The 21,248-nt window shown below is 35.4% G+C and overlaps 1 protein-coding gene across 1 annotated transcript; it reads left to right on the forward strand.

Moving 5' to 3' along the window:
- The first annotated feature begins 545 nt into the window (after positions 1 to 545).
- On the forward strand, positions 546 to 21,012 carry RAB12 (RAB12, member RAS oncogene family). The gene is made up of 6 exons (XM_058175762.1): positions 546 to 961; positions 8,774 to 8,834; positions 15,566 to 15,704; positions 16,409 to 16,498; positions 17,053 to 17,157; positions 18,914 to 21,012. The coding sequence occupies exons 1-6, from the start codon at positions 703 to 705 to the stop codon at positions 19,025 to 19,027; spliced, it is 768 nt and encodes a 255-aa protein (XP_058031745.1). The 5' UTR covers positions 546 to 702; the 3' UTR covers positions 19,028 to 21,012.
- Positions 21,013 to 21,248: the final 236 nt, after the last annotated feature.

Consider the following 21,248-nt stretch of genomic DNA (forward strand, 5'->3'; position numbering starts at 1 on the left):
CAACCGATGCTAGGATAGTTAGCAAGAAGAAAATTAATGTTTATATTTATATTCATTGAAAAAGAAGGGATTACAAGAGAGTAAGCAGGCACATAATGGTGAGTACATACCAAAAACAATGCCACCAGTTGTGAATGCAGTTGGCAAACAGCCTGTGTATTCCCCATTGTGGTGCTTGAAGATAAAAACTGGTAATTTAAAAGGACAGAGATTTTAAAAACACACTCCCTATGTAAGAACTGTTCCCACAGAGTATGAGGAGCCTGAGGGGTACGACCTGCCTGTTCTTCCAGACTACTAATGATTCAGGTTAGGGGTCTGCAAACTTGGCTGTTTTAAGACTTGTGGACTGCAACTCCCAGAGTTCCTCAGCCAGCTTTCCACAAGTCTTAAAACAGCCAAGTTTGCAGACCCCTGATTCAGGTAATCAAATACGCGGAGAAAAATAATAGACCGTTCCCGTTTCCCCACCTGCAGTCCTCCTGACCGCAAGGGGGCGCATCTCGACACCCACTATTTAGGGCCGCCTCTGGCCTCACTTCCGGGCGGTTGCACCCACTGGCTGGAGCTCGGTTTTTCTTTTGCTGTTTCTTCTCTCAGGCCGGGACAAGGTGTCGCGCACGGCGGGCGAGGGCAGCCGGTCTCGGGCCGGGCCCTGACTGAGGTGGCGGGGAGTGGGCCGCGAGAGCCGCATATGTGTGGATGGAGCCGGGCTCTGGGCTGCAGCGGAGGGGGCCGGGGCTCGGCAGCGGCGGAGGTGGCGGCAGCGGCGGCGGGCTGGGCTCGGCCGGGGTCTCTCCGGCGCTCTCGGGGCCTCAGGCCCGCCGCAGGAAACAGCCGCCGCGGCCGGCCGACTTCAAGCTGCAGGTGATCATCATCGGCTCGCGAGGCGTCGGCAAGACCAGCCTGATGGAGCGCTTCACGGACGACACTTTCTGCGAGGCCTGCAAGTCCACCGTAGGTACGAGAGGGACCCGCAAGAGAGAAACAGAGGCAGGCAAAGGCGACCTTGCCTTGGGGAGATGGACGGCGCCAGATCGCGTGAGAGGCGGATGCGGGGAAGTGTTGGGGGGAGAGATCGGTGGGGAAGTGGGGGGGGAATGAGGGCAGCCGAGGGCGCAGTTCAGGGCTGGGCAAGTGTTGGATTTGCGCTCTTCGAACTCGCCTTTTCTTTCCCTGGGGATGCTGCTTCCCAGTTAATGCCGGGGAACATCCCTTAAACCAGGGCTCTCCAACCTTGGCCACTTTAAGCCTGGGACTTCAACTCCCAGAATTCCCCAGCCAGCAAAGCTGGCTGGGGAATTCTGGGAGTTGAAGTCCTCCAGGCTTAAAGTGGCCAAGGTTGGAGAGTCCTGCCTTAAACAATGGCTGGCCTGGAATCCTCTCCCCCTCCTACCAGAGGTGGGTTTCAGCAGGTTCTGACCAGTTCGGGAGGTTCTGACCAGTTCCGGAGAACCGATAACGGAAATTTTGAGTAGTTCGGAGAACCGGTAGTAAAAATTCTGAACTGGCCCCACCCCCATCTATTCTCTGCCTCCCAAGTCCCAGCTGATAAGGAGGAAATGGGGATTTTTGAGTAACCTTCCCCCTAGAGTGAAGTGGGAATGGAGATTTTACAGTAGCCTTCTCCTGCCACACCCACCAAGCCACACCCAAAGAACCCGTAGTAAAAAAAATTTGAAACCCACCACTGCCTCCTACCCTTCGCTTCCACGCGCAAGTGTGGCCCAATTGGAAATGCTTACAGTGACGGTAACTTGCAGGGTGTTATGTATGTCGGGGAAATTCTCCTTTTAAGAAATAAACATGTTTTTAAGATGTGTAACTTCCAACTCCCAGGGATTCTCCAGCTGACAGAATTCTGGGAGTTAAAAGTCTTAAAACTGCTCAGATCGAGAAACACTGATATATAGTGCATTGCTTTATCACAGGATGGGGAGGCACCAGTGGTGAAATCCAAATTTTTTTTTTACCACCGGTTCTTTGGGCGTGGTTTGGTAGGTGTGGCAGGGAAAGTATCACTCCAGGGGAAGGATACTGCAAAATCTCCATTCCCACCTCACTCGGGGGTCAGCCAGAGGTGGTATTTGCCAGTTCTCTGAACTATTCAAAATTTCCACTGCCAGTTCTCTGAACTGCTCAAAATTTCTGCTACCGGTTCTCAAGAACCTGTTGGATTTCACCCCTGGGAGGCACTTTTTCTTGGTTCATTGGAGCAGAAATCAAAAATAAGGCTGCCAAGACATCGGTCCTTTTATATACTTTTGTGTGTACTTGGACCTGGGATATTGTGCTCAGCTCTCATCATAAGTAATAATCTTTTGCTTCATAAAGTTTAAACTGTAAGAACCCACAGTCCTAGATTAAAATGACTAGAATTATTCTTTCATTAGGAAATGTTACAAAAATTCACATTTATTTCTGTAATTAGGTTTGGCTATTTAGAAGAGCAAGGATGCCAGTTTCATAAAGTGGTTAAAGCACCAGACTAGAAACTGGGAGACCATGAGTTCTAGTCCCATTTTAGGCACAAAGCCAGCTGCGTGATCTTGGGCCAGTCACTCACACTCAGCCCTAGGGAAAAGGCAATGGCAAGCTATTTCCAAAATCTTGCCAAGAAAACTGCAGCAACTTGTCCAGACAGTTGCAGACTCAAAGTCACCATCAGAAAAGATTTTAAAGTTTTGCTTTTTTTAACCATCAATAGATCTTCAATAATCACAATACAGTATTTGTCTACTGCTATTGAGGGCACATTCTGAAGCTCTTTTTGACCATTTGGATATAAATGGCCATGGTCAACTGTGATCTAGCTGCAAATATTTACAAAGGTTTTTTTAAGGCACGTGGCTATAGATCTCCCTTGTTTTATTTATTTATTTATTTATTCATACTTTTATACCGCCCTATCTCCCTAGGGACTCAGGGCGGTGTACAGCCATATAAAAAACACATAAATATACAAAGTAAAACAATAATCTAAAAAACTTATTAAATAGGCCAAATATTTAAAATAGACATATAAATAATAAAACCCGGTTAAAATTTAGTTTAAAAAATTTTAAAAATATTAATAAAGCCCCAAATTAAAATTTGACACTATTATGCCAGTCCCGCTTGAATAAATAGATGTGTTTTGAGCTCACGACGGAAGGTCCGAAGATCAGGCACTTGACATAAGCCAGGGGGAAGTTCGTTCCAGAGCGTTTTATTTCTTGATTGTCTCGCTTAACTGCAGCATGATAACTTTTTCTCATTGGAATAAGCCAGAGAGGGAAACTTAAAAGTATAAGATTGTCTCTTTGGCTTGGTATCCAGAAAAACCTGTACATTTGACAACATAGAAACAGATCAGGGAAAGATTTACTTTAAAAATTATCAATCGTTTGAAATATTCCTTTATGGTTTATATGTTTTTCCTAACGAAAAACTCGGGTTGTCGTGTGGCAGTGCTATGCATATTTTTTCAGAAGTAAATTTCACTGTTTGCAATAGGATTTTTACTCCAAGATGTAGTTAGGACTGCAGCTTTAATATTTTAATACAATTCTTTTGAGTGAAACCTTTATGGATTACTTTTAGTAATTTATAGAATTCTTGCTTCTAATAATACTTCACACACTTCTTTTGTCTCTTGGGAAACCTCTGGGATTGTATGCTTAATTTGAACCGGAAAGAATTTGTAGTTTGAGTTAATGAAATGCATTTGCTACATCTGTGGGTTTCCTAATCAACACATGAAGACTGATGTTGATGCGTAAGTTGTTTTTCATAAAAATTATAATGACAGTAGTGACCTCTTAAAAGAAATAGTCCCTAATTTGTCTTGAAAACCACTGTCCTGAAATACACTTCAGAAATCAGATAGGAAGTTCATTGTACCTGTAAATAGATAAGTTATTCTTATTGGACTAGACAAATTAAGAAATTAATTACCTTGATCAGACCAGATCAGATTTACTTTCCTAAAATATTTGTGAAATAAATATGTTTATTGTTTGTTTATTTCACAGGCCATTTCATAGTTGTGAAAAAAATGCAGCTGGAATTTGAGAATAGAGAGATTTGGCTTTTAATGTGGCTGATACCTTGTTTTAACTGTCTGCATTCTTTATGCCTATTAATTCATTTAGTATAGTAGAATCTTACAACAATCATATAATATTCAACTCAAGATCAGTAATGTTTGTATGCTTGTGAGACTTTATAGGACTGTCCACTATATAAAATTACAGGGAATCTTTCTATATGCTTCTCATTTTACTCATGTTAATGATAGGTCGATATACATTTAAATGGATTTATATAAGACTCACTGAAATATATTTTAATACATATGATTTGCATATACTACATTTGATTCTTAAATGTAATAGTTCACACTTTTTTTCTTTTTTATGATTAAAAAATGGGTTTTCTTTTTATTTAATGTTGGATTAATCGCTATAAATCCATGTAACTTAAATCAGAATATAGGTATAGGTATAATAACATTACTTTGGCTTTGGTCCTATACCTTGAAGCATATCTCATTGCAATCAGGAGGACTTAACTTCTGTGTAAACATGTACTCGATTGCAATACATGTTACTTTTAATAGTAACTTACCAATACTCATATGTACACTAACTTTAGAAACTGGAAACAAAGATTGCAGAAGTTAATGAATAGCTCTGACTCATAATTTCTTTAAATTTTGTATTTGTTTTTAGTAGCTGAGATTTTCTACATAATGTACAAAATGCCTCTTAAAATCTGGAACAGAAAAGTCAAATCCATTTCCCATCTTCCTAACTTGTGCTTTACAGTATAAGAGTAATTATTATGCCACACCGTCGGCCAAAATGATAAACTATTTCTGAAAATCTTTTCTCACATATCCACACTTTGGTTGGTTACTTGATTTGTTGGTTGATTACTTGGTTACTTGGTATTATGTAGTTTAGTTTACGGCATAATCCTAAACCTCTATATGAATATACAAATCACACATGTATAAGTTTTTGGACAAATTTAAATTATCTCCTTTCTGAGTTGAAGGGCAATTTAGAAATTTGTTGTAAATAACATGTTTATTTGATCTGCTTCATTTTTTCAAGAATAGATGCAGCTGACATGTTGAGTAAATATTTTCCTAAACAAATTGCAGGACTGGTGTCAAACCAGAAACATTTTAAAGCTGCAAACTCCAACTCCTCAGATAGTTCTACACTATCCTAAGTAGTGGTTTTCTACTTCCCAAACCATTTTGTTCATTAATCATCAGTGGCTTGTCTTGACTAGTCTACTGCTACAGCCAGGCAGTAGTATAAGATTGCCATCAAGAGTTTAGCATTTGGCACCAGTTGAAAGAAGCGAGAATATATTGGTAACATTTAATGACAGAATTCAGAATGACCTTTCCCAGGTGCTTCCAACAACATCTTAGTAAAGTTCTACTGAGCCCGCCCGGAACCAAGCAGTGGAAGTGGTGGATGAGCATGCACATGAAGCTGCATTTGTAAAAGCAGCATTCACGTGCGCAAAACCATCCCTTCTCCCCGCTGCCTCCACCAGTCCACCAAGCCAGAAAGGTTGGGAACTGTGCTGTATAACCCATAAAGTAAAATCATCAGAACCCCAGACACCAATGTCCCCAAAATATTAAGTTTGAAATCAACTTCAGTATCTTAAATGTAACTTGGTCTAATGCCATTACAAAGCAATGGTGAAAACGAAATGGACAAAACCTCTGGATTTCAACAAACAAGTATTCACTTCTTAAGGCAATAGATATAAAGGCTTTACTACTGTACTTCTAGGTAGTCATATGTTAAGACTGGTTATTTAATGACTGGTTGAAGTTACAATAGCCTTGGAAACAGCCTTCTGGCTATTTTTAAAATTTTCTTCCCAGCAGTTACGTGATCATGATCTAGGATGGGTGCTTGGACTGGTTGCCAAGCATCAAACAATCATGTGATCACCCTTTGTAATATTTTCTGGCTTCTACTCCCCACCAAATGTGTTTCTCTCAGTATATAGAGAAGTGCTAAACTCTGTTGGCCAAATGGAGAAACAGAGCTCAGATTCTAAAGACCTTAGTTCCATTTCTGCACCTCCTGAAGATGGTCCCTTACGTGCATAGTGCACATGAAATAGACCTGACATTCTCCTGCAGGGTGCAGAAACTGAGCTCAAATTTTGATAAATTCAGTTTTGTTTCTGTACTGCGTGAAAGAAGTTCTTTTCCGTATATGAGGACAGCTGACATCCTTCAGCAGGTAGCTCTTTCAGTCAGCCCAAGAGACATGAGGGAGCTGAAATATTAGAAGGATTTTCAGCTTCTGAGCTGACAGGCAACACAATAAGTTGTAGCATTACTCGGACAGACAAGGGAGGCCTGGTGTAGGCCACATGGGCTGAAAATTCTGCTTGGATTTTGGCAGGGAGGATTTTCAGCTTCTGAGCAGACAGGTATTCTACATTTTTCCTTAAGGAAGTATAGAATTGATTTGGTTTGCTTAAAACAATGGCTTGTACACATCTGATTAATATTTTTCAAAACCAAGAAATATTTTTCATTTAATCCTCATATAAAAAGCCAACATCTGCCAGTGCATTTCTCTATAAAGCTTTTTGTTCCAAGTTCAGATTCAAATCTACATTGTACAGACAAACATTATAGTGAAATATAAGAATATATTACACTGGAATCAAATATCCCATTGCCCTAAATCAGTTAGCAAGCAGTAAAATGAGCTCTTTATTTAAGTATGTTGTAAATTTTGGTTTTAAGACTGAACAACCATTTATTCTGGATTGGACCATTTTTTATGGCTAACAAAATTGATAGTATAGTAAAAAAAATGCTGGTTTTGAAATAAGAATCGAGATCAGTGGCAAGTTATAAACATCTGAAGTAGTATAAAAAGAAGCAAAACAGGGATGATTTTATTTTATGATTACTGTTGATTTTGGATAATAAACAATTTGAGATTCTTATTATTTTCAATGATTATATGACTTGCAGGATTTATCTACTAGGTTGTAGGAAAATTGCTGTGAGAATTTCACACCAATGTTATTTATGATTTTATCCTAGCATTTTTCAGAATACACTGAACATTATGCTAATTGGTTTGACTTGTAGAGTTGCACAGCTCTAAACAGCACTGATAAAACATGGTTTTGATTTTACAGTCTATTGCAGCATTATGAAGGCCATCTTTCTGACATGTGATTTTCTCATGCTGGACGACATCTAATTCTGTATTTGTTTTTTTGCCCTTTGCCCTACTTGTTCCCCAATTGACATAGTTTACATAGATTGCACTTCTATGCACTACTATCTGGGAATATACTCTAATGAATGCAGAGATCACTTCTGAATATGATTTTTGGCATATTACTCAAAAGGATGGTCTTTGTGAAGAAACATAACCTTCTATCATGAGTAGTAAATAAATAGGAATTGCCAACTCCTTTAATTGCTTTCCTGTGCATTTTTTCTCTGCCTATCATAATTCTCACCTGTCTTCTTCAAGAACACAAAGTGCTGCTTTTATATTTTTATAAGCAACTCTTGGGGTTCCTCTCCTATTACATAAACAGTACCAAAGAGTACCTGCTAATAATTGTCTCTAAAAGAGTACACTTAATTTTCCTTCCTGTGACTTAGAGATAAAGCCTCTAGATCAGGGTAGAATGTAAGTACTTCAGACTGTGTTAGCAGTCTGTAAGCAGTTCATGTTCAAATGAAAAGAAAAATAAAAGTGGCCAATGACAATAATAATAAGGCAAATAAGGAGCATTTTGGAAGCACTATAAGGGGCAGTTTCTTTTTCCTTCCAACTCAGGAAGGTGTAACTCTTAGATCAGATAATCTACATTTAGAGACAATATGACTTAAAATCCAAAAGAGCAACTGGGCACATATCAGGCTATTGGTCATTTTTTTTTTAGAAAATTTGATCAATTTCAGAAAATTGTCCAATTATTACGCCTTAACACCTACTAGAAAAGTAAAGGACCAGTATTCCTTTGAGCACATAAAACAAGTTGAATACTCTGCAGATCTTGATCAATATTTCTTTAAAAATGTTTGTGTCATATTTTATGTACGTTAAAGAATATTGTCTGTGTATCTAGTATATCTTTACTTTGTCAATGAATGTTTTCTGTGAGTCTAATGTATTTTTAATAAATATTGTTTGAAGCCAATGATATGGCACTCATGGCTGACCATTTATCTCATCCATTTGCAATGTACTCTCAAGATCAGATTTCAATTGTACTGTTATACTTGGGAAATATATATGATATATGAACTTAATGGAAGATAATTTTTTGAAGTTTTGGGGGTTTTATTGACAATAGTGAAACAAAAATATATCAGAATGCCACATACTTTCTATGAGCACACTGAAATTGAACAAAATTCCTTTCAGTAAGAAATCAGCCTTGGTTTTTCTAGCATGATTTTTCCTTCTACTGACTTAGAACAAATTAGAAGTATTTTTAATGTAAAGTTTCAGATGGTTCCTATAAAACTGGTCAAGGTATGAGACATGTCTAGTTTACGTTAAGTATTCATAACATCGAAACTTTTATACTTATTGAAAGCATTTTCAGTTTTGTAGTGCTAAGATCCATATACAATATCTTTTATCTCCCACACAGTACAGATCCGTGTGTTCAACTTGCATATATATGAACTAGCAAAATATTATCATACTTGTATTTGCATTTGCTGCTTATTCCTCCTCTTTTATTTACTGTATTTTATTTATAGGTGTTGATTTTAAAATCAAAACAGTAGAGCTAAGAGGAAAGAAAATTAGATTACAAATCTGGTAAGTAAAAAAAAATGCAACCAGCAGAATGTTCTTTTAAGTTTTGTGTTCTTGCATGGTTGTGGTATGCTGCCTAATATAATTAACTTTTAACTCACTTGCTGCTGAATTTTTTCTCACACACAGCATATAGCCATAGAAACAAGCAATTTGTGAAATAGCGATCAGAAAGTAGAAATACCAATTTGAAATGGACATATATTATTTATTGAGCTGTTCTGTTCCTATCTTTAAGCCCAAATCAGTTTACAATAATTCATATTTAAATTATTTTTAAGTTACTTAAAAAAATTTAAATTTATATGCTTTCCAACTTCAAACTTCAGCAACTCAGATTAGTTAAATAAGGAGAATGTATTTTAATGATTTCATACTTGAGTAATTATTCATTGTGTTTTGCCTTTTAACAAAGCTGAGTTGAGTTGTCTTTCTTCTTATTAAAAAACATACTTTCTAAAGGAAAAATTATAGTGCAGCAATTCCAGCATCATTTTTTGATAATTAAATAATTAAATATTATTAAATTGGTAGTTTATTCACAGTATTAAACTTGAATAGAGTTAGGAAAGTCCCTTCCATCTACGATACTGGCATCCACGAAAAAATGAAATGAAAAAAATACTGTTCTCTGTGATTGGTGATTTCTAATAAGAAAAAAATAGAGTTATAATTCCTTATGGCCAAAATATGTATGATGATTGTCATAAGCAATTTCTATGTTATTTCATTTCTGATAAAATTTTAAACTAGCACATTACATGCCGCAAAATTATTCAGTGGTGTGAAAATAGCTGTTGTGAGAGATTAATCCAGCTTTATTTAGAAAATCTTCTGTAAGCTAGCTAATGTTATTAGCCCAGTTTATTAATAGAACTTCTTGCATAATTAATAGTAGTAATAACTACCAGATATGTTAACAGCCTAGTAGGGATGAGGGGGATGCAGTGGTTGTTTGGATAATACCATGGAAACAGTTTAGTGATACTTCTCTTGCACAGATACAGTCAATTCAGTTTACTAACTCCTCTTGGCAGGTCACCATCAAGTCTGTTTGTCGCACCTTGTGTTTGTCTTGCTTCCATCTGAGTTAATTGCTGTTGCATCTTTCGTATCATCCGTTACTCTAATACATGAAAATTGTTGGCATGACTTCATTCCTCATCTGTGTTCCCATCTGGAATCCTAAGGCCACAGAATTGGTACTTGAGCCAGAATGATGGTTAGCCATGATGGTTTGTACTGAAGCTAATAATGAGGTAATGTAGATTTTTTAATGTGCCACTGTCTTTTACAGTAAAGTTAACCAATTATTGTGGCTTGGTAAGAGTGATACAGAACAGTTTAGCTTTTGAAAAGCTACTGGCTGTTCAATCCCTACTAGCACACAATAGAGACCCTTTTAGTTCTGAAATTCTCCATGCATAGTATTTCTTTAAATATTCCAATAAAGGTTTTTAAAAATACATTAAATTTAGGGTTTAAATAAATGGAATAGCATTTCATATGAGATTTCCTACACTTTAATATATAATAAAATTTGCTAATGATGTTTGCCTAGTTAGTTGTTTAATACTCAGACTATGTATGTAAGTAAAGCTTTTCCTTGAAGATATGGAAAGGAAATCAAACCCTCCGTGTCATTCAATCTTCTCTGTGTGCCATGTCATTCAAATCCCTCCACCCTATCCAGGGGGAAAAGGTTAGAAATTACATTAGAAACAAAGACTGAGAAGTTGCAACAGATTTGAGTCAAAGATTCAAAATAGCAAAAGGTGAGCATTCCTTTCAGAATGCCAAAGATCTTAAATATTAAAAGGCAGATTGCCACGACTATCTAGAATGCTAAACAAGCCCAAAAACAAAAAACAAAAAAAACCAGAACAAAACAGGGTGCCTGATTCCAGAGCGTCCCCTTTGGGGATTCCAGTTAAACACACTTTTTAGAATTCCTAGAGGGTGGGTACATCTTTTGTGAGCTTTTGAGGAACACGGCAAGGGGCTTGTTGGGGAGGGTTCCATATGGCCACCTCCAATCAACATTTTGTACTGTGCTCTCAGAATAAATTTCTCCTCTATGTCAAACTGCCCTTGTTCTGCATTCTTTAGTCCCACCTTGGAAATGACCATACAGTTGTTTGCTTCTAACAATTAGAAGGCTTTTTCCAATTCAGTGGAAGTGAGTAAAGCACACAAGGGTTTTTCTCAGCCATTTGGTTAATAAAAACTTTAGATGAAAGACTTTCACAGTACAAATGTGACTGACACACTATATTTTAATATTTGGGCAAATTTCTCATTCAAGCTATAGGATTGTCCTTTCTCCACCATGTCTCAATTCATCTTCTAAAAACTTGGAATCTTACTATCTATCCCTGTTGCATAAGTTTTCTTAAGAACTGACTTCAGCTGTAGAATTAAACAGAAAGAACGTTAAAAGAATCTGGGCTTCAAGCTTGACAAATGTTTCTGCTTATTTTTTATTTCCTGTAAAAATAAACCTGATTAGCACTGGATGGGAGAGCATCAAGGAATTCCAGGTTCGATATTGGGGGGAATCTAGTTTGCAGGACACTTTAGTTTCAATTATGCAGTTAAATCAGTATTGTTAATTTTAGTGTTCCTCTATTCTGTTATCTTGTGTTTAGCACAAAACAATTATTTAGTCAAAGCTAGAGTTCAAGTATACGATTTTCATTTTAAATATGCCTTTATATTGAAGCCTCTTAAAAATGTTTGGTAAAGATAACTTTGCATTTGAACAGATGAAATCAAGACTTAGGTTTTCAGTAAAAGTATCTCATCAAGAGATGCTGATTATTACATTAGAAATGGTAGTACATACTTATCACATCTTATTTGCATTCTGTTTAGAATATTTTCATAATCTAGGCAAAGTTTTTTTGAAAGTAGTTGAAAAGCATTGTTAACAATGACATACAGCAGAGTTTTCACATAATGCACGTTCATCTTTTGCTAACTTATAAACTAATGTAGGCAGCATAAAAAGATGTAACTATTAAAAGAAAAATATTTCCCTTAAAGCTATAAAATTTAAATATTTGGCTCCTTACATAATTGTTTTGTTCTTAACCATAGGTTTAACAATATTTTTACCCTGGCATCTTCCCTATTGACATTTGCTCCCTAAGGATTGTGGTGCCAGAAGAAATATTGTTATTGGGAACAAACTTTTAAAATCATGTCTTCCCAGACTCTTTATTGGCTGTGCTATTGTGAATAGATAAACAGTGATTGCAAAAGATTCAGATCACAATGTAACCTGCATAGAAACAGAAGATTTGATTCATTTTTGTGTTCAGGGCATTCTTCTGGGAATAGTGTGTTAGCTAATTCATCTTCCCCCTCCAGTTCTTTGTGCCCATTGTAAAAGAGTTTGGATCTCTGAGTTAGCTTGCCTTGGCACCTGAAAGAAGAAAAGCAATTCTGAGAACATTACTGTCTATTTACTTTCTCCGGTAGCAGGAAATCTTCTTTCCTGATTTCATCTGCACTTCTTTCAGCCATTTGGCTTCGTGGACTTCATATGCTTTTTACTGTACAATAATTAAATATGCTATAGGCATTCCCCAATTTGATAGCATTACTTTGCTCAAATTAAATAGAAATGGGAGTGTCTTGGCAGCAGTGAGTAGAAAACTGGCTGTGAAAAAGTGCTACCAAATACCAAATGTAGTATTGTTGTTATTGTTAAGGCTGAAAAACAAATTGGAATCTTTCTTGGGCAGCCTATCTTTGGTATCCAAAAAGACTAAATAGATAGCATGAATATAATTGCAAAAATTCAGTGGCACGAAAATGATTACACAGCTTGGGCCTCCGTGTAAAAATTGTCATTGTAATGATAAATATACATGATAAGGTCAATGATAATAATGGATACTGATAATAATGGAAACTAACCAAACATTTGTTTCTCTGTCTAAAGTGGGAGAGCAACTGTTGGGTTTTACATATATATTTCCTTATTCTGTACTATTGAATAGAAAGTTACATTTGACCTATGGATTAAATGGATTTATATCTGCTCTTAGAATCTTCGAGGATTTGTAAATGTAGAACTCAGGGAATGCATACATGTTTTGCAATGGCTACATCTGAAGTTTAGAATTGTGTTCTGTGGGATTTTCTATATAGTACTGCTGTTTTTGTCCATTGGTACTATTAAGTCTTCAGTATATGCATACTGAAGTGTTTATGGCTTGTCCCCCCATTTAGCTATTTTGTCTCTCTGCAAACATTTATCCTGTTGATTGGAAGAACCTTCAAACCAAGCTTGTTAAGAAAGATATATTTGGGGGGGAAATAATCTTGCTGTGCATACAGAAACATTTTTGTATGTGCACTGAGTTTAATGAATCTGTCAGAATGTTCGTTAACTCAGTCTACATATGTATTGAACTGTCATATGGGGGCTACCCATTGCTAGTCATGGGAGCAGTGTTGATAACAAGATGGGTGGGGCCATATATGGGAGTGGGCCTGGATTTGAGGAAAATTAGTTCTTTATGCCTATTTTAAAACGTACTTCATGGGTTTTGTGTATTTTTCCCCAGCTCAGTTTTCAGTACTCATGCTCTGAGGTCCCAGAAAAGGGTCTTGAGGAAACACTACAGTTCAGAGTTATGTGACGTGTCCATTTCTGACTGAAAGAAATGTTTAAGCCTCCTTTGCCCCTCCCCATGTTTCCAGGCCAGTAAAATTGATTTCCTTAAATAATTGTTTTAATGTTAATATCAAGAATAATTTCTTCTTGAGAAGTTTAATAGTTCCAGGGAATTAATGCCTTCCTATAAACTTCAAGCCTTCAACCATTTGTATGTTTTCTGTAAATGTCTGACATCATTTAATGGATTGTCTGTTGTGACCTAAGAATGTGGTTTGGCATATTTTGCATTCTCTCTTGGATAAGAAAATGCAATATTTGGGGAATCTTAATCAAGTCTATTATCTTAGAAGAACTTACCTGGAAGATATTCCTGATGCTGAAGCTGTGTAAATCCTTTCCTAGTCATATCAAGGCAAAAGCTCTTCACAATTTGCCAAATCAACCTTCTGACATCTAGAAAATGTAGGTAAAAGACAGCTTCTCTGTCCTGCATACCAAAATGCCCTACGCTGCCTCTTTCCTTGTCAAGTACGTAGAGTCATACCCTTTTCCCTATATGACAAAAATGAAAATTGTAATGTGTCTTATAAAAAGTGCTAATAAGGTAGTATTTGCTTTTCCCTGGTCAGAAACTTGGAAAAAAAATACCAGAATTGCAAGCTCTCATTAAAAAAAATAATACGTTGATAAATGAAAATGCTACTTGAAAGACTAGTAGTATAAAAAAAGATCTAACTTTCCATGTTCAGGAAAAACAGATTCATAAAGGCATAGGTTTTTGTATAGATAATATTTAATATTTAATTATTTCAATATTCATAAAATGTGTACCCTAAAACTACTAAATGCCCTATCTGAAAGGTACTTGTGGTACATTGATATTTGAGTTTATTAATGTAAGGTATATATGTATGTAATATGGGTGTGTTTATAGGAAATGCTTGTGCTTTGTTTAAGGCAACTGATTGTCTGGAACAAGATTAGAACTTCCTTTCTTTAAGAAGTCAAAGTATTCAGATTAAAGCATGCATATTTTATGTTAGGAACTTTATAAAAATTTACATCTTACAGGGTAATGTCAACTTTATCGATTTATTCAATTTATATCACACACATAGACACACACCCATGATACCTAAGTGACTCTGGGATGCTTACATAATGGGGGAAAAACGCAATTAGGAATAAAAAGAAAATAAAGGACATTTATTCACAGTTGCGCCATCTGGAACCATTTAGAGTGACAGTGTTGTTATAGTAAAGTTAGCAATTATAGCATTGTTGGCAAAGAAAACTAAAAGAATAACTTTAATAAGTATTCATCTCTTCCTAGAAAACCTAAAACAGTATGACAAACTGAAAGGAAATTAATAGTTATTCTAATTCAAGCATGATTGAAATTCTAAAAACAAACTCTCTTATGAACCTTAACATACAACGCCTTTGAATCTTTCATTGGAACCAGGAGGATTTAATTATGAGAAAATGTGTTTGTTTTGAGATAAGTGATTTGACTCTGAAGGAACAGGAAACATATGCTCAAGGCCTCTTGCCATCAATGCTGCCATGAGCAAATGGAGCAGGTCTGGATACTTCTCTGCCTTGTACTATCTGAGGAAGCCATAAAGTGACATCCATATCTGACTGAAACCCTGAGATTATGTAACTCCATGTCTCATTTCTTTGAACTTTCACTTGGCTTATGCTCTTGTGTTGTTGTTTTTCAACATACCACAATATATGTCTAGCCATAATTGGTGAGATTGTAAAGTAGAAGCTAAGCACTAATAACAAGATTTATGGTCATCGTATTGCATGCTTGAATCCACAGTCACATAGCTGTCTTGTATGGCTTTACCACTGCAATCACTCACTGAATACATACATAGAAACAAGATAGCTTCTGCATGCACATTTCTTTCCAAGAAGTTATTTTCTTTGGGGGAGGTTTCTTTTTTCTTTCTTTCTTTCTTTTTTTTTTAGCCCTTGCCGGTTTGGTAGGAAAACTGCAGACTTTAAGATATAAAGTTTATTTATTGTAGGAATTTGAGATGGTCTGTAAAATGATAAAATATTTGTATCCACATTTGCTGCTGCTTCCTAGGGACACAGCAGGTCAAGAAAGATTCAACAGCATTACCTCAGCTTATTACAGAAGTGCCAAGGGAATAATATTGGTATATGACATCACAAAGAAGGAGACATTTGATGATTTACCAAAATGGATGAAAATGATTGATAAGGTAAGCTTCAGTTTCCCAAAATGAATAGGGTTAATTTTGGTCCGTAAAATAGGTTTAATGTCAGTGCTAAATGTGGCAGTTCTGAAGAGTTCTCCTATTGCAATGTGGCCATTATCTAGATCTTTTGAATGTTAACTATGAATTCTGTACAGTATTGTATAATCAGATATTTCCACATTGTTAATCGTTAAAATTGTACAAAATTAAATTTCACAAATGAGTTATATGACCTTTTAAAAATAGGAAATATTTATGATTTTTATATGTCATTGATTGATATTTAAGCATTAAGTGGTAGCAAGGTATTGAAAAGGCTGATCCCTAAACAAAAAAAAATAGCACTAAATTTGGCAGCTGTTTATGTAATTATAGTTGTAAATATTAAGACAAAATCTTCCCTATCTAATACTATTTGGTATATTATTTTTCTATCAGTTTTTCAGTTATTTTATAGTTACATGATAATAGTAAATTTGTATTAGAAACAACATGCATCAAAAAGCCACTAAAACAAAGCATAATCTTTCATGATACGATGTTCACAGATCAACAGTGTGATTTATGAAGAACATACTGGTCATACTAATATTAGTATTAGAACATACTAATATCTCCACTCTCTTTTATATGAAAATTAGAGCGTCGTCTGGAAGCAGTCCATTGCATAACTTTGGGTGTGTGTGTGTGGTTTTTTTTCTTTCCAGTATGCCTCAGAAGATGCAGAGCTACTATTGGTTGGAAATAAGTTAGACTGTGAAGTGGACAGAGAAATTAGTCGGCAACAAGGAGAAAAAGTAGGTGAAGATAAAAGTCAATGTTCATTCTTATGGAAATGTGAAGTTCACAGAAGCTTAGCACTGAATATATTTGTAATATCAAATCTATTTCCATTTGTTTGCTGTTAAGTGTTTCTTAAGGCTAAGGTCTTACAAGTGATATACAGAATAAACCAATAATGTGATCACTAAGGATTTCTGATTAATTTACATCAGGAATCTATATTCTTATGTCAGTTTCCAAATCTCAATATGTAAAAAATAGTGTTATTTTTTCAGAGGAATTCTGACACTGAGGAATTTGCAAGGAAATAAAAATTTGCTAGGACTAAAAATCACCATAATGACAGTAAAAATAAAATTTTGAAAGACTAGATCTGCATATTTGCAATGTTAACTATTTTTTAAAAAAATGATTTTCAAAATATTACCTATTTATAGTTAAAATTACCTAATGTTATTATAACATACAGTAAGTTTTAGGATTATTTTTTTCAATTCAATGAAAGATGATTTGATTTTTGAGACTGAATTGACACAGTAATATAAACCTTTTTTTTTTTCCCTAATAGTTTGCTCAGCAAATAACCGGGATGCGTTTTTGTGAAGCTAGTGCCAAGGATAATTTTAATGTGGATGAAATATTTTTAAAACTAGTTGATGACATTTTAAAAAAGGTAAATGATCTTTGTACTGTAAGAAGTTAACTTCCTATGTCATTTAATATAAGTAAACTCTAGAGTTTATTTAGGGAATTTAGTCAGAGATAATTGTATATAAGATTGTGGGCTTAATATGTTGACTGTTTAAAACAGTGGTAGTCAACCTGGTCCCTACCACCCACTAGTGGGCGTTCCAGCTTTCATAGTAGGCAGTAGGGGTTTTGTCCGATACTGAAGCACTTTCCTTTTTTTTTAACTTAATTGACTTTTTAAAAAATTTTCATAGCATTATTTAAAAACATTTTCATTAGGTTTTCATAAAATTCCCTATGACAATTTATGTATATTTCTGAAAATATACTATTTGTATTGCCCGCGCATAAGTTTAGTTCACATTAGATAAGTGAAACTAAATGGTGCTATAATGCGACCGCAAACAAAAAAGCCTCGTCCCAGAATAGCTCACGCATCTCACCCCACACTACCCAGCTGTAACAGACTAGCAGAGCTGGTAGCCGGCACCCCCCCCCCCAACCCCAATACACGATGCGCGAGAGGCATGTGCAGATGATGATACACTTTATAAATCACCATTACTGTGGAACCGGTGGGCAGTTAGAAAATTTTACTACTAACAGAGATACAAAAGTGGGCGGTAGGTATAAAAAGGTTGACTACCCCGGTTTAAAATACCTTTGTGAAACAATTTTAAGATTATTTTTGCTTGCTTCAGTTGGCAGAAATTAAAATGTTTCCTAGGATAATTAATGTAGTTGAATGTTAATGTATATAAGGAATAGGAAATTTTATGGATACTCCTTTAATTTTACTTAAGAAATTAACATAATCTAAATTTAAGGTACAAATGTAGACTAGATTGTGAAAGCAATACTATGCATGCATTCTAGGTGTCTTGTACTTACAGATTAGGTACTACATAAGGCTCTTCAAGTCATTTTGTGTCTTCAGAATCTGATGTTCCCAAAAATGAGAAATGCCTCAGATACTGGCCAAAGTGACATGATTTAGAAAATGACCCTGTTGCACAGTAAAAATTGTTTTTCTATTTAATTAATGTATGTTTAATGGTTTACAATACTTTTTTGTTTTCTTCATTTTTTATTTAAAAGTGACTTGTATCAGTGTATGAAAAACTAAAATGCTGCCATCCTCAGGCTAATTAACAAGTCTTTGCATGGAAAATAGATGTAAAGCATTATCGACCTTGGCCACTTGAAGATGTGTGATTTCAACTCCCAGAATTCCCCAGCCATACATCTTCATGTAATGGTTGAGAAACATTGATGTAGAGAGAATATACAGATAGTCCTTGACTTACAACCACAAAATTTCTGTTGCTAAGCAAGGTAGTTGTTAAGTTAGTTTTGCCCCATTTTATGAACTTTCTTGTCACATTTGTTAAATGAATCACTGCCATTGCTAAATTAGTAACACGGTTGTTAAATGAGTGGCTTCCCCATTGACTTTGCTTGTTGGAAGGTTACAAAAAGTGATCACATGACCCTGGGACATTGCAACCATCATAAATACATGCCAGTTTCCAAGTGTCTGAATTTTGATCATGTGACCATGGGGATGCTACAATGGTCATAAGTGTGAAAAACGGTCATATGTCATTTTTTTCTGTGCTTTTGTAAAAGAACTAAAAGAACTGTTGTAAGTTGAGGACTACCTGTATTTATAGTTGTAAGTATATCAGCTTCAGTAGAATTCTGTGTAAGATGACGTGTGTTTTTGATGTTCATTTAAGATGCCCTTGGATGTAATAAGAAATGAATTGTCCAACAGCATCCTGTCCCTACAGCCAGAACCAGAGATTCCACCAGAACTGCCTCCTCCAAGACCTCATGTCCGTTGTTGCTGACTTGCTATTGCTTGCCCCAGACTGGAAAAGATGACAAGCAAAAAGAAAGGGGGAAAGCTGTTTCATTCTGTACTACAATCATATGGCAGTTGTTTGTTGCACTTTGATTCAGAGTCAGAACTACACACTAATTTGTAAATATGCAGATTGCAAACTAGATAGGATAAGGCTGTAACTGGTTAAATATTGCTCTTTCCACATCTTTTTTCACTTCTGTTTTCTCAACCCTATAAATATTGTACAATTTGGTGGGAAACAGTACAGTACTCCGAAACCTAGGATGTAAGAAATTAAATACATACTTAATTATTCTCAACATAAATGTTGTAATAGTCCTCAATATAAACAGGATCTCTTGGTATATGGTGCTTTGATAGCTTTTTTAAAGAAAATATTTTAAATTTCGACTCAACATATATAAAGCTTTCTAAAGCAACATTATCCCTTATAAATTCAAATAAATTGCTGGTAAAACACTTATGTGTATGACAATTCAGAAGTAAGTTCTTGGTCACTGGGCTCATAGTTTTATTCTAGGGTAGGTATCATTAGGTTTGAGTGTAGTCCATCATGTATCATAGTAGGCCTCCAATCATTTCAACAGGTGATTTCAGGCAAGTACTATAGAAGTGAAGAAGGGTTGTAGAGCAGAAGGCTTGAATTCTGAGCATACAGGCAAATAGTGTCAGCAGTATTTCTTTATTTATTAACTTTCACCCTAGATCATGTGTATGTGTGTACCAAGGCACTGTGTTCTGTGTAGTTTTTAAAGGATGAATTGGCACCTTGACCTAATTAGTGTCCTCAAACATAAATTAATGAGCAGTCAGATACTGTATAAAACAGAGAAATATTTGCAAATTATTTTTTAAAAAAGGGTTAAGAGTTATTTCTTCTGTTATAGATAAATTCATTTAAAGTTATTTTTAAACTATTTCCTATGTTATAAGGAATAATGTATGTTTGTCTTATATATAATAAACTTATATATAATGTATATATAAGTTTATTCCTATCAAAAATTCTAAGCTAAAGAGGAATTGGATTTTTTTTGCTTTTATTTTGGTCATAATGAATTTGTGAACTGTATCTTTTTGGTATATCTTTATTAAATCTGCACTGTATACCTTAGTTGTGATAAACCAGTAGTTTTGTATTTGAATAACTTGATAAGTCTTTAATGTTGTGGTATTGAAAAGCATTGTCGTTCTATACTAATGACGTGCCAATAAACTTTTGTATTTATGAATGACAGTAGAATTGCATCTCTTATTGGAATGCCAAATCTCAAATACTGTCCTCCTGAAGATCCAATTTTTTGAGAAATTGATAAAATTATCTCTATAGTTGGTTAAACCTGTATATGTGGATGTATTGACTTGCAACAAATCTTACGCATGCTTTCTCAGTTGTGAATTCCATTGAATTCAGTGCAATTCAATCCATTATCAGTGTTTAGGACTAAAACCCTAATGAAGCTGCTATCCTGCAGCATTTGTTACAGTACTTTAAGATACCGTAACAAGAGTAATGATGTTTTATCAATGCATGGACTTCAGCTGTATGTACTAAGCAATTAGTCTGAATTCTGACTTTTCTGAAATTTTTTCTTCAGATTTCTGAGACATAAAAAAGCTACAGTTTAAGTATACAAAATAGTTTTTATTGAACTCAGTACACCTCATTTAAATTATTTAGGTCCAAATAATTTTTAAAAATGCACAATTGAAATGTATTTCTTCTACCACAATGTGCCTATACAAGTGTCATTCTTCATACAGATACTTTAAGGCTTTTTACCATGATGATTAGATGAAGTTTGCCATTTTTGTACCACTGTAAACTTGTATTATAGGTGATAACAATGAAAACAGACTTATGGACAATACATTTAAACTTGATAAACATTTAGGTGATTTTTCCCTGTATTTAAAATGCGTTGTTTGCTTTCAATTCTTGAATAAAAGTATAAGAAAACAAATCTATATACATGTTTATATCTTACTGGCACTGTTTCGTCTAATATATTCCATGGAGGAATTTATATATTTTTGATGCCTAGCAGGCCTTCAGGTGATGACTAAATATCCATATCTAATATGACTTTAAAAGGCCTTGGCTAAAATCTGTAGTAACAGGGAAAGCCCATTAGGGGTCACTGCTTCACTTTATATAAAATATTTTGCTTATTGCGTATTGCACATTTCTTAACTGATGCTTT

Source organism: Ahaetulla prasina, chromosome 3 (genome assembly GCF_028640845.1).
Source record: "Ahaetulla prasina isolate Xishuangbanna chromosome 3, ASM2864084v1, whole genome shotgun sequence".
NCBI lineage: Eukaryota > Metazoa > Chordata > Lepidosauria > Squamata > Colubridae > Ahaetulla > Ahaetulla prasina.

Excerpts from the sequence above, each read along its gene's own strand:
- RAB12 (XM_058175762.1), top strand. The coding sequence starts at position 703 with ATGGAGCCGGGCTCTGGGCTGCAGCGGAGGGGGCCGGGGCTCGGCAGC. Across the intron at positions 15,705-16,408 it reads GGATGAAAATGATTGATAAG|TATGCCTCAGAAGATGCAGA; the intron begins GTAAGCTTCAGT and ends TTTTCTTTCCAG. Across the intron at positions 17,158-18,913 it reads TTGATGACATTTTAAAAAAG|ATGCCCTTGGATGTAATAAG; the intron begins GTAAATGATCTT and ends TGTTCATTTAAG.